This window comes from Camelina sativa, chromosome 2 (assembly GCF_030686135.1).
Source record: "Camelina sativa cultivar CO46 ecotype springtype chromosome 2, ASM3068613v1".
Taxonomy (NCBI): Eukaryota; Viridiplantae; Streptophyta; class Magnoliopsida; order Brassicales; family Brassicaceae; genus Camelina; species Camelina sativa.
In genome coordinates, this window is record NC_141881.1 from 2,172,970 (window position 1) to 2,187,803 (window position 14,834).

General features: G+C 33.1%; 1 protein-coding gene and 1 long non-coding RNA gene across 2 annotated transcripts; both read left to right on the top strand.

Moving 5' to 3' along the window:
- Positions 1–2,712: 2,712 nt before the first annotated feature.
- Positions 2,713–5,155, top strand: LOC147948118 (uncharacterized). The gene is made up of 2 exons (XR_015575409.1): positions 2,713–4,660; positions 4,734–5,155. It is a non-coding gene; the product is annotated as an uncharacterized LOC147948118 (long non-coding RNA).
- Positions 5,156–7,801: 2,646 nt separating this feature from the next.
- Positions 7,802–14,818, top strand: LOC104747316 (putative 2-oxoglutarate-dependent dioxygenase AOP1.2). The gene is made up of 4 exons (XM_019233533.2): positions 7,802–7,884; positions 13,443–13,835; positions 13,942–14,278; positions 14,379–14,818. Exons 1-4 carry the CDS (start codon positions 7,802–7,804, stop codon positions 14,625–14,627), a joined length of 1,062 nt encoding a protein of 353 aa, XP_019089078.2. The 3' UTR covers positions 14,628–14,818.
- Positions 14,819–14,834: the final 16 nt, after the last annotated feature.

Genomic DNA, 14,834 nt, shown 5'->3' on the forward strand with positions numbered 1-14,834 from the left:
GAACGTGTTGTGTTGTCTTGAACCCACCGGGCAAGTGAAGAAAGCATATACAAACCTGTGAAGTGTTTAATTTGATCAGACTCTCTCTCTCTCATGGGCCCCAACCTCCACAACCAGCCAACCATCTTTATGTTTGATAAAAAAAAACATTTTTATTGGGCCTTTAATTATGATATGAAATTTTAATTGTGTATATGTATTTGTTTTTTCAAGGTAAAAATGTAAAATACTGAGAATTTAAAAGCCTAATAAAAAACATAATAAAGACCCAATAAAAATGTTTTTTAATCAAACATAATCTCTATTATACTCCCTCCGTTTTAAAATATAGGATGTTTTAGTGGAAACACGCAAATTAATAAATAGTTACTTTTAAAAAGTTTAACCAATAATAAACAAGTCTGCATAATAGAAAATATAAATTTAATACTAAAGTTACATAGAAAGTTGGAAACATCATATATTATGAAACAAAAATAATTCTCTAAACATCCTATATTATGAAACGGATGGAGTATTATTTAAGCAATGTTCTAAACAATTAACCCTACTCCCATGTGGTATATTACACAAAATACCACTGTATTTAATTATAAAATATAATAACAAAATCTTATTATTAATTTTTTGTAACCAGAAAATAGTTACCCAAAAAAATAGTCATTGAATAAATACATATTTGAGAATCAAAAATAAAATTATACAAATTGTTATACAAAAAATATTCCAGCTAAAAAAGATATCACCAAGAGATGCTCAGATTTTTTAAATATGCCAAATCTATAGATTAATACAGTTATTTTTTTAGTGTTTATTAATTGTTTTTTAAAAAAAATCAACTTAAAAAATCAGAAAAAATCTTAGTTTTTCAACAAATACGGGGATTGATGACCATAAATATTTTATAATTTTTTTCAACAATATTTTAGAACAATAATAAATCTTATAAACCAATTTTGTTTTTTATAGCCCAATATTTTTGAAATTATTTAATCAAAATTATTTTAACAGATTCCATCTATTGTTTCAGAAATCTTATGAAACAATAATAAACTATTTAGAACAATTATAAAACTAAGATTAAATATATGCATACCTAAATTGTTTAATAATGACATATATATTTTAAAACTAAAGATACAATATTGCTTCTATTTTAAAAATATAAAATATTATATCTAATTTATTAAATATTTGCTTGTACTGCACATTAACGCAGTGACATTTTATTAAAATCTAAAAAATCATAAATATTTTATTTTATTTTATATATAATATATATAACTAAAAAATAAATCAAAAAGTAAAATCTCGATTTCTAAACATGATTGCTTCAATACAGGTTTTGTTTTGTTTTTCAGATTTTACCAAATTTATGATTCACGGATTTGAACATTGTAATATATAGCAAAGACGGGTTAAAATCAGAGTATGAAACTAAGGGCATCTCCAATGGTCCTCTATTTTTGCCTCTATACTCTATTATAGAGTAATTTTTGTTCCAATGATACTCTATTTTTCCTCTATAAATAGAGGTGAACTATTTTATTTACAAAGTAGTCCTCTTAATCTTTAACTTCTTTTATTTATGACCAAAATAAATAAAATAAGTATTTTTAAGAACTAATAATATAAATTTAAGTATAAATATTTATTCTAAAATATTGAGACTACCATTTGCAAAAGATAATTTTATAAAAGTGTTACAAAGTTTAAAATAAAATGGGTTAGTTTGTAATTTTATAAATAAAAGGTGTTAATTGTAAAATAAAATTAGTATCTATTTAGAATATTATTTCATAGAGGAATAAATAGAGAAAACTATTGGAGTAAAACTCATCTCTATTATCGAGATCCTCTGTTATAGAAGAAAAAATAGGGAAAACCATTGGAGATGGTCTAAGTAAATTAGATGTAAAAGATTATAAGATGTATAGCACGGGTAACTATCTATACATTTCCATTTGCTAACTTTCTAGAATGAAATATTCTTCAATCAAGATATACTCAGATTTTTATACATGCGGGTTCTACAGATTAATGTAGTTGCTTTTTTAATTGTTTTATTTTTATTTTTCAACAATAATTTATATAATCTATTAAGAATTGTTTAAATTTTAAATAATGAAGAGGCTTAAATCATGATATAAACTGATTTTTTCCTTTTTTAAATAATGAAGAGGATTTGATATATATAATTTAAAATAATAAAATAATTAAGAAATCCACTAAATTCTCTATCATAAGAGAGATAATATATTGTCATGTCACACTATTCAAAACATATATATAAATTTTACGGGTTAACTTGGTTGATACTTATAAATATTCAAATTTTATGATTTTGCACTATGCTCGATGAGTTTTAGTAACCAATATATTTTGTTATACCTCATTCTACATCCCACTCATATAACTTACATGCACCTTAATTTATTTTTTACGTTGACTCAATACCGCTACAACTAGTAAATCGGTGTATACCCAAAACTTAATAATGGTAAGTCGTTAAGTTTATTGTACCGACTATAATCAAAACCGGATGAATTAAATTTATAAATGATAAAATATATAGAATAAATCAAATAAAGCAACTATTATTTTGTAACTAATAAATCAAAATTTACGTAAATTATCATCTAGTGCTACGTATAAAAATAGGCTTGGCAGTTGGCATACATAGATTAATGTTCATGTATCTTGTGCAGAACCGTGCTTATGGGCAAAAAAAGAGGCGTTTGTCTCAATCCGCACACCCCCTCCCCAAATATAAATGAATTTTAGGGCCCCCATATCTAAAAATATGGTGTACTACAATAGTTTACAGAGATTTTTTATTTCATGAATAACATTAGTTCGATGCAAAATGGATCTCCTGGATCTCTACTTGCTTAGATTCAGTCTCTTACGCTTTCCTCATCAATGGAAACCCTCAGGGTCAAGTTAAGCCTACTCGGGGACTGAGACAAGGGGACCCTCTTTCCCCTTATCTCTTTATACTGTGTGCTGAGGTGCTTTCTGGATTATGCTCAAAGGCTCAATCACAAGGACTATTGCCTGGTATCAAAGTCAGCAGAGCGAACCCTCCGGTCAATCACCTTCTTTTTGCCGACGACACTATGTTCTTTTGTAAATCCAGTGTGGCATGTTGCGAGACTCTTACTCAAATTTTGAGCAAATACGAAAAGGCCTCAGGACAGTCCATCAATCTTACCAAATCGTCTATCACGTTCTCTTCCAAGACCCCGGCTGAAGCTAAGGTCAGAGTAAAAAGCAGCCATGGTATCTCCCAAGAAGGAGGGCTTGGAAAGTACCTTGGTTTGCCGGAGAATTTTGGTCGAAAGAAAAGGGATATCTTTGCGGACATTGTGGATAAAGTTCACCAACGAGCGCATAGGTGGCCTACTCGATTCTTGTCGGGTGCTGGAAAACAAGTGCTCCTCAAATCTGTCCTCACTGCCCTCCCCATCTATCCAATGTCCTGTTTCAAACTTCCTGTTTCCATGTGTAAACAGATACAATCCATTCTTACTCGCTTTTGGTGGGATGACATGGTTGACAAAAAGAAAATCTGTTGGGTGGCTTAGGAGACTCTGACACAACCAAAATATGCAGGAGGGCTTGGTTTCCGTGATATAGAGCTTTTCAATGATGCACTCTTGGCAAAAACTGCGTGGAAACTCATCAACCAACCCTCCTCCCTGCTTGCACGTGTCTTACTAGGTAAATACTGTAACTCCTCTAGCTTTTTGGAATGGTCAGGTTCACCTAGAGTGGCATCTCATGGCTGGCGTAGTATTCTTGTTGGCCGGAGCTTACTTCTCAAGGGTGTAGGATGGGTGGTGGGAAATGGGTAAAGCATTAACGTGTGGAGTGATCCATGGTTATCCCTTTCTCAACCCAAATCCCCCTTTGGCCCCTCCGCTGCATCAACAACAGACCTGAAAGTCAAAGATCTCTTATGTCCTGAATCAAACGATTGGAATGTGGAGATTATCCGACAAGTCTTACCTCAGTATGAGGGTGAAATCAGAAAGATTCTTACCAGCTCAACCCCATCAGGGGACTCTCTGTTTGGTTACCTGAAAAATCAGGCTCTTACTCGACAAAATCGGGCTATGCACTAGCAAAAACTTTCCCCCACAAGGACGACTGCAACGAGTTCGATTGGCAGAAGTTCGTGTGGCAACCAAAACTGATTCCTAAACTGAACCACTTTCTCTGGAAATTGGTATCTGGGGCGTTACCGGTTGGATCAAACCTAGCTAAAAGAGGCATTCTTGGAGCCTCTACTTGCAAACGGTGTGGAGAGTTTGAAGACGAAGTTCATATCTTCTTGACGTGTGGTTTTGCAGGTGTAGTTTGGCGAATAGCCCCCTTTGCGACCAAACCCGACCATCGTGTGATCACCTCTATTAAAACGCTCCTGCACAATATTGTTAGAATGCCTTGCCTCCCCCCAGTTGGAGTCTCTCACACTCCTCTAACCCCGTGGATTTTATGGAACTTATGGACTGCTAGAAACGGTTATCTCTTTGAAGACCACCTTTACACTGCAAAAGATGCACTACTTAAAGCTATCCAAGATGCACGACAATGGCAAGATGCCCAACTGGAAATCACTAAACCTCACCCTCGAACCCTGACTCCTCGAACCATGGTTAGCTCCCCTGAAATTTATTCATGCTTTGTGGATGCTGCATGGTGTCTGATCTCAGGTATGAGTGGTGCAGGCTGGATTCTCCAAGACCCAGGTGGACAGATACTCGCTCAAGCGACTGCATCACGTCCCTATGTGCCTTCTGCAATTGTTGCAGAGGCGTTGGCGATCAGAAGTGCTCTGTTTTACATCACCTCGTTCGCTCATCTCTTTCCAATCTGATCCCTGAGGATCTTATCTGACTCCCAAGTTCTTGTCAAGCTGATTGAGACGGCTGGGAGCCTTAAGGAGTTAAAAGGTGTTCTTCATAACATTTACTGTCTCAAGAATTCTTTCTCTTCTATCTCTCTCTGTTTTATCCCTCGTTTAGATAACTCAGCAGCAGATATGCTTGCTAAAAACGCTCATCTTTGTGTGTTTTCAATTCTTCTGTTGGTGGAGTGTAACTGAATTCTGGTTTTATTATATAATCGATGAGGTTGAACAAAAGAAAAAGAATAACATTAGTTCGATTTTTTTGCTTTGACTTTTTAACATTAAAAAAATGTATTCCTCTTAAAATTGACAATTCAGTTTTAAACTCTTTTGTTTATTTACTTCTTTCCTTTAAAACCTGTTTTAGTGCTTCTAAATCTTGATTAATATACTAATTCATCTAACTTTGTTTATGAATTATGATTGTGAATTTGTGATGATTTGATATATTGTTTTTTCTTTAATCTTTAGAACCTAGATTATTAGCATTTAGTGAAAAAGTTTATTGTATAAGGAAGAAAGAATATGCTTTATTTTTTTTAGACTATTATATTGTTTTATTTTTTATTAATTTATATCATTTTGAAATTATTTTACATTTCTTAATTTAAATTTGTTTTAAGGAATATCCCAATTTCAATCTAGTCTTAAGCTCCGATTAATCTGGGCTCGGCACTGATGTTGGGATAAGGGATTATAGAACAATTCTTGTTCACTCGAGGACATATAGCATATATGATTGATGTTAATAATGTTAATGGGTACTCAAGGTTGATGCTATATATTATCGCTCGTAATTAATCAGAGGAAATGCATAAACGGTAATTAAAAAAAACACAAAAACTTTAAGAGTTCAGGCCTCCTATGTGGAAACCCTACATCTCGCCAAGGATTTTTATCCCGGAAAATCTACTATATCTCCTTCACCCGAGTTAAATAATAAAATACAACACCATATGCATATTTAGTATCCTTTCTCCTATATATCCTCAACATCGATTACATCAACTTTTTAATCCGCTTAATTATACTTGTATCTCCACCGGTTTGTGACGAATCCTTCACTAACCTCTAGTTGCTAGATCAATAAACTCAAAATTCCCCAACGCTTGAGCATTATTAGGATTGTCCACCATCATCATCGTATCATCTTCTTGATCCACGAGTTGACTCCAATCTTGAGCTTGATAAATCGGTAGCAGCAGTTGAAATCGCTCTTCTTGTTCGGTGACGTCTTCGCCTTCGTTATCTGTCATTAGGAATTCCTCAATGTCAAACAATTCTTGCCTCCACTTCATCATGACGTCGTCGTTGTTGTTGTTTTGCATCGGAGGAGGATTCGGTATCACTTCTTCTAGTTTTTTTTGTTGCTGCTGAGTAAATTCACGTTCTTCTTGTCCCCCTAGCCTCATCATGATGTCGTTGTATTTGTTGTTGTTGTTTTGCATCGGAGGAGAAGTCGGTATCACTTCATTGTTGCCGCTCTGCGTCGGAGGAGAGATCAGCATATCTTCGTATAACTGTTGTTGTTGCATTTGAATAACACGATATTTTTCTCCCTCTCGCATCTGCATCAGCATATCAAGCTCATTAGCAAGACCGGCTAAACCAGCCTCTTCTTGCACTTGTTGATTCGACGTCATGACTTTGTTGTTGCTGTCGTGGATTTGCGCCAGATGATGAATCGGTATCTCTTCTTCTCCGAGTTGTTCAGTAGCGTCACCATCTCCCTCTAGCATTATCGTTATGTCGACACTGCTCGGCTTCCTCTCCACCATGTTGCGAAGGTGAGACCTCACCAGCCCTAGATCATTGGGTACAAAACGTGATCCAACCGGATGATGATACGGTTTTCTCATATCGTGGATTTGAATAAGACCTAAGGTATATAATTCCTAGGTTAATTTCGCTATATATATGTATTGACCACATTATGGGCCTTCTACGGAAATTCTTTTTGTGGGTGATCAGTGAAATTAATCAAACATTGTAATGACATTATCTGATAATTTGATAATTGAGATATGTACATAGATAAAGTTAGAACCTAGAAGATATATCAAGATTGAAATCGATAAAAAGGAAAAATAAAAGAAAGATATGAGATATAATGCATGCATGCATGAAGCGTATAGGGCTAACTTCATCTTCTTCTTTTTTCCTAACACACACACACACACTTCTTAATTAATTCTGAGAATAAGCAATAATATCCTTGTTAATGTTGCAAGGCACTTTTGAATGGTCGAGTGTTTTGTCCATATCACCGAGTCATGATGATGGGAAAGAAGACAAGGTATTCGACTGCGCTGTTCTCAGTTCCAAAATCAGAAGTCATCATAGATTCACCAGAAGAGCTTGTCGACGAAGAACATCCGCGTATATTCAAACCCAATGAATACAAGGAGTTTCTTCACTTCTTGAGCACAGAAGCTGGAGGTAGCGCTAAATCAACTCTTCATGCTTTTGCTGCCCTCTGAAGCATAACTTCGTGTTTGTTTTTGCGGGGTTATAGACTAATTTATACCAATCCCGGCCAAAAAAAAGAACAAATTTTTATGTTTACTATTTTTTTTGGCTATCCTTACTCAATATGTCTTCACATGCATACTCAAGAAATTTTTTTTGGCTTATCGTCACTATAAAGAGTATTTTTTCTTTTAAGAAGAAAGCAACGAGGGAAAAAAATAAAAATACCATTCTCATTCTCTGGTGTTATAACGGGTTATATACTTATATATATTACACATGTGTGGCAGAGGATATGAACACTGCAAATTCTGAAACATAAAATCATGCTATACTTGTATAGAGTTGTACCAAAATCCAATGGTTGTGTTACTTTCATGAATTGGAAGCAGAAACCGGGAACACAATCAGATTCAAATGTATGCAAGCGAGCTTCTGTCAAAATCTGGCTGTGGCCTGCCTCTTGTTTTTAGATTGAACCTAACCGAATATATGGTCTCGTACATTTGTCCAAATTAATATGTTGCTTTTATGAGCCTACACGCCGAAATGTTATTGGAGAATAATTCATGAGGGATGACTGAACGTGGAAGATGAATAGATGATGCAACGTCTTTTATACCTTTTCCGATGATGAATCAACTTCGGAGTTGAATAATGAACTACAACAACAAAAAAAGATGAATAATCAACTTCGGCAATCAAATTTTTTATCACAACGTATGGTTATGAAATATTTACTACATAGTAAAACAAAAAACCTGGTTATATTACAAACTAGAAGTTGCTCCGTGCTACGGACAGAGCCGTCTCTGAAAATTTTAAGGCCACAAGCCCATTTTTTTGGTGGGGCCAATAGTACATTATCATTTTTTTTTAAAAAATTTGAAAACACACAAAGAAGACTTTAAACAGTTTGAACCATTGACCTTTGGTACTATTATCCTATCTTTTCACCAGTAGAACCAATGAAGTTTTTGTGGAAAAAGGGCCGAATATTAACTATATTATTTGAGGCCACAAGCATGTGCTTCACCTGCCTGTGTCAAGGGCCGGCTCTGCGCACGGATTTGTCTTCGTATTTTTCAGTAACTTTAGTTTTTAGAATATAATTATCATTTGTTTCATTGGTAATTTCATTTTTTACGTTAGATTTTCATATTTTTTTTTAATTGGGATTCTTTTTCTATTGATTAAAATGGTTTATTTTTATGGAAAGAGTCATGTATCTTAAGTAACTAAAACTACATCCTCATGTATAATGAATATCATTAATCATGTTTACTTTATCTAATAACAACATGTTTACAAGCTTAGACTGATTCTCTTCTGTAATTAGGACGTGTTGTTTTGCGGTGTAACCACTTTACAATACATTCATGGCAAAATTTGTGATTACAAAATAGATGATTTATGTAATGTATTTATAAACATTAAAATGATATTAAACATTAAATTGGTCGATCAATATTTATCCAACTTCGAGAAAATTTAAATAAAATAATTTTAAATAATATTTTAAGGTTTATTCATGTGTCTTTACTCTCTAATTCACCAAGAATTCAAACTTCAATAGTATTTTTTATTTAGATTTAATTAAAATCCAAAAAAAAATTGAGATTCCATAAAGAATATTTTCCTATATTTTCCGTATTTTAACAATATGTAAAATGCTATAATATTTATTTTTATTCACTGATGTAACTGTAACCATAAGTAGTAGTCTATTAAAAATGACCATTGTAAAGATATGGAATTGAAGTGATGATTATCCCTTTTGGAAGTACAATACTTGTTATACCATAATTATCCCTAATATCACAAGCACATTTTTTGTCCTGTCAACAAAAGACGAAAAATGATATGAATCCTTCCTAGCCTATTTAGTGGCTTTAAACAAATTTTAAAAAAAATAAAGATCACCTTTTGGTGATTTTATTCACTTCGACATTATTAAAGGAAATCCTCATCATCTTTGTCTTGTTGTTAAGTGAAAACATAAGCGAAAATTGAAATTAAAGTCCCATATCACAAGTTAACTGAAGTCAATTACAAATCACCTGGTAAATAAAAGGTTTTTCTTCAATGTCTTTCTTTCCACATGTATTAGAGATCTGATCATCTGTTTTAAGCTTTGAGTCTCCCTATCCGTAGTAGTAATCTTTAAAAATATCCTAGTTAGAATAACAGCCTAAATAAAAGAATTTATAATTAAATTTTAAACTCAAAAAATTCATTTTCTAAAGCAATTATACCTCTGTCCGGGATACATCTTAATTAGGCTAAGTTGCATTGTTTATTTTTGATAGATGTCATCGTGAAACTCTGGTAAAATCTCTGTGAAATTGTAGAACGGAAAGAATTCTTCCCTGTCAAGAAAAAATATTACAGATTCCTTTGACTTTATAAATATGTCGTAGTGTACATGCACGTAGGCTTCATTGTGTCTTCATGTCGTAATTAACCTTTACGAACTCGTTGAGCTAAAACAGACAAATGTCATTACACCTTACTCAATATGTTGTGAGGAAAAAGCTTAAGAGGAGAAAATCAGAGTAACTAAATTTTTTAATTGATTATTTGGTCATTCCGTAAAGGTTTTCTCCACCCCCTAACCACAAGTCCAGACTACTACTTTACATGCTTGCATAAACTTCAATTCCTTGTCCGAGATCTTGAATCCTCCGTTTTCATTTTAAAAAGAATTGTGCAATGAGCAGTTTCATTTACTTGATCTAAAGAAAAAAAGTTTCAGAGACATGAGACTTTCCTAGAATCATGACAATAATTTGGGTACGAAATAGAATACAATCACATCAAAAACATATTAAGGAACCAGCCAGTCAGCAACTAACTATAGTACGTAGGACAATTTGCCGGTTTTAAATTAATGGGACTCTACAGAATTTTAGATGAAGAAAATAAGAGATAAGAATATATATTTATGACTAAACAATTTATAAATGTATAAATGTAAACTAATTTATTGGGATTTAAAGGTGATAATGGGACGTTACTAAATATTGTTTCAATACACCAATCTCTTAGCCTTACACGGTTTATTGATCGACGATAAAGAAGTCAATATTAACCATGTTCTAATTTTGTAATTGTGAAGAATACATATGGCCCATTAGTAACATTAATTCAGTCGTAGGTCCATATATATTGGGTTTTTTAACACACTAAAACATTAACCAATTTATGGAAAGCAGAAGGTTGAAAACAATACATTTACTAAAGAGGGAACATGTGTCAAAAAAACAAAGTGCCACATGTCAGCTCGAAAGGAAAAGTTAAGTGAAACCTTGTCATATTATGTAAGATTTATGAATTGATAAGATAATTTTGAGAACACATAAACATCCTACAATCTAACATAATCTAGAATTCTTTATTGCTCATGAATCATTTATAAGATTAAACCCATAAATCAATTTTTTATATAATTTAGAATCTGTTCTTGCCCCTGAATCATACATAAGATTGAAACTCATATTTATCATTTCAAAATAAACTATGATCATTTTTTCCTAGGATTAAACCACAAACTGATAAATGGTAGTTTTAAATCAGCAGAGGCCTACAAATGGTTTTTATTGAAAAAGGAGAAAAGGAAATGTTGAGAGTTTTTTTGTTGTTTTTTTTATGGGCCAATAGTTACTTAGGTCCAAAGTACAAATAAATTTAGTTAATTAAATCTAAACAACAAAAGAAAACATGTGTTAGATAGATAAGATGCCAAATGTCATCTCCTTAGCAAGCTGAAAAAAACCATCTCATATTATATAAGATACGAGAAATGAACTCTTTTAACTGTTTTTTTTATTTTTTTTTTATTTTGATGAAATGTAAAGAAAACTCTTATTTACAAGGGAAATGAAAAAACAAACCAAATAATGATTATCGTTCATGACATTTCTTCTGATAGGACTTTCAAAGTAATTAAATAAGTAACATCTTTCATCACATAATGCAGTGCAGTACTAGTTATAGAATTCGATTCCACCAAATAATTTTTTTGGTATTAAAAAAAGCAAAAAAAAATACCCTCAAAATTAATTCTCAGAATCAAGAAATGGATTCAGACTCTTGTTCTTCCTCTTGCTATTTCGTTTCAGCTTTTAGTTATTGATTTCTCAGACAAAACCCTAAAACCCGGAAGCTCAAAGTGGGATGAAGTGAAGATTAATTGTCCGTATAAAGCTCTAAAAGACTATGATTATTTGAAAATGTTGATGATGAAAATGTTATCTAATCTCCGGTAGAGATTTCACATACCAAGGAATATATGGAGAAATAATCAATGATGAAATATTACTCCTGAAAGATGGAGAAATCAGATTGTACAAGATCAGATATTTCATGAAATTTCTTGAGGTTACAGATTTGACATCTGATGAAAGAGATGTTATTTCAGGATGCTTATATCATCTTACGTAGAAAAATGGTCTTGTAGTATCTTACCAAGAAGAAAAGTTGAAAGAGAAAGTTTTACAAGAAGATTATGAATAATAACTCCTATGTATAAGGTGATTGTTTGGAAGATTGTATGTAAAAGAAGATTTGGACTTAAATTCAAATAGATCTTCTATATGAAAGGGGTTCAAATGACTTGAAGTTCAATGACCCAGTAGATATGATCATATGATTTTGTACCTGAAAACGCTGTTTATAACAGTTCAGAAAAGATGATATATATGATCATAATGAATAACCTGAAAATGATGCTTTCACGGGGAGAAATATGATCATGTGCGTGGTTGTACTCTTTTTCTCTTATCATGGTTTTTATCTCATTGGGTTTTTCCATTAAAGGTTTTTAACGAGACAACAAAAAAACACGCGAAAGATAAACACCTGAAGAGGAATATTATGATTCCAATGGTGAAAGACTATCATCTTCAAAGTCTTTGACATATATTGATGAGATCGTGAGAGACGAAAAATAATGATCAAGATGAGTCATTTAAGAGACCAATATCCTGTTGAAGAATGGTGATGTACAATGATATATATGTCCTACAAATTTGTTCAAGTGAAGATTTGGCGAATCATTTACCAAGACGTTTCCAACCACTACTTTCAAGAAGCTACTTCATTATATTGGTTCGGTCATCTCGAAGATTTTTCAAGTGATGTACTCAAGAGGGGGAGTAAAAGCGCGCTAACTCTTTTTCCCTTAACCATGGTTTTTTCCACTGGGTTTTTCTGGTAAAGTTTTTAATGAGGCAGCATCTCACATGCGCATTGATACTACATTTTTATAATGGTTATCCAAGGGGGAGTGTTATGAATGATTATATTGTTGTATGGATGCACATTGTCGGTCCATTAGTATAAACCCTAAACCCTAATATTGTATCCCTATATATATGTTGTATCATATGCAATAAAGGAATAATACAAGAGAACAATTCCCTAAACTTATAGTTATAACAAGTATAACATTTTTTGAATTATTGAATTTTTAAATATGGTTGAATGTGATTCATGGGCCTAAGTTAGGCTTTTCTATTATGTAACAATTTAAGTACATTGGGCTGTAGTATATCTACTTCGAGTCCAAAATCCAAAATTGTGGGTAATAACTAAAAAGAATGAGTGGGAAAATAAATAGTTACGACTTAAAGAGTAATTAAGGCCGATCGATGAAACATATTATACCAATATTGTTTCCAAAATTGTTGGTAAAAGAATGAGTGGAACAGAGTCGTTCTCAGTTGAAATATACAAATCTTGGTTGAACGTTATAAGAAGACAATTTAAACGTACAAAAAGAATCTCAGAGTTGATATCATTAAGCCATATATATACACACATATACCTTGCAAGCAGCTGCGTAACGGTTGTTAATTGGTATATATGGTGGCCATATATGACAACACACGCAATAATTGCATAATTTATTAACAAGTGTATTGCATAATACTATATAGCTAGTCAGTCAGCTAACAACTGTCATCACATTCTAACTACAACACTAGTTAAAGAATTACGTTTCCTCAGGCCAATTTGGTATTTATGCAACGCAAAAGAACCCCTAAAAAAATATCAGAATCAAGAAATGGATTCATCACTCTGTTCTTCCTCTTGCTGTTTCCGTTCATCTCCCAGTTATCGATTTCTCAGACAAAACCCTAAAACCAGGAAGCTCGAAGTGGGATGAAGTGAAGATTGATGTCCGTAAAGCTCTAGAAGACTACGGTTGTTTCCAAGCTTCCTTTGACAAAGTGTCAGCGGAGCTTAAGAAGACTGTTTTTGAAGCCGTGGAAGAGCTCTTCAAGTTGCCGATTCAGACCAGACAGAGAAACGTGTCTACGAAACCCTTCCATGGGTATCTTTCTCACAATCTTTACCAGAGTTTTGGGATCGATGACGCTAATGTTTTGGACAAGGTCAACGGCTTTACTCAACAGTTATGGCCTGATCATGGGAACAAGAATATTAGGTATGAATGTGAAGTCAACCTTTTTATTATTTATTTATTTTGGCATAATAATAACATATTGATTCATAAACGCAATAATTCTCGAATATTTGTGTTACTGAAATAGCGAGACGTTACACCAGTTCTCGGAGAAATTATCGGAATTGGATGTAATGGTGAGAAGAATGATAATGGAGAGTTTTGGGATAGAGAAATACATTGATGGACATCTTAATTCTACATATAATACTCTTCGAATGATGGAGTATACAACACCTCCTCTTCTTGATGCTGATGACGAGGAGTCAAAGGTAGGTTTACGTGCTCATACCGATAAGAACATGATCACGATACTTCATCAGCACCAAGTTGATGGTCTCGAAGTGAAGACCAAAGACGAAAAATGGATCAAAGTGAAACCATCTCAAGATCATTTCCTTGTTATGGTTGGAGATTCTCTATGTGTAAGTCCTAACTTCATCTTTTTTTTTTTTACACACGCACACACTTCTTAATTAAATTAATTCGAGAATAAGCGTCTCATATCCTTGTTAATGTTGCAAGGCACTTTTGAATGGTCGAGTGTTTTGTCCATATCACCGAGTCATGATGATGGGAAAGAAGACAAGGTATTCGACTGCGCTGTTCTCAGTTCCAAAATCAGAAGTCATCATAGAGTCACCAGAAGAGCTTGTCGACGAAGAACATCCGCGTATATTCAAAACCTATGAATACAAGGAGTTTCTTCACTTCTTGACCACAGAAGCTGGACGTAGCGCTCAATCAGCTCTTCATGCTTTTGCTGCCCTCTGAAACACTTGATTTATCAGAAATAATCAATAATTTTACGAGTGCATAACTTCGTGTTTGTTATGCGGGGTTAGAGACTAATTTATACCAATCCCAAAAGAAAAAACATATTTTATGTTTACTATTTTTTTTTTTGGCTATCCTTACATGCATACATACACAAGAAATTTAATAACTCATCGTCATTATGAAGATTATTTTTTTTTCAAG

Coding starts and splice junctions, on each gene's coding strand:
- LOC104747316 (XM_019233533.2), top strand. CDS start 7,802: ATGTATGCAAGCGAGCTTCTGTCAAAATCTGGCTGTGGCCTGCCTCTT. Junction 13,836..13,941: donor CATGGGAACAAGAATATTAG/GTATGAATGTGA, acceptor TTACTGAAATAG/CGAGACGTTACACCAGTTCT. Junction 14,279..14,378: donor TGGTTGGAGATTCTCTATGT/GTAAGTCCTAAC, acceptor TAATGTTGCAAG/GCACTTTTGAATGGTCGAGT.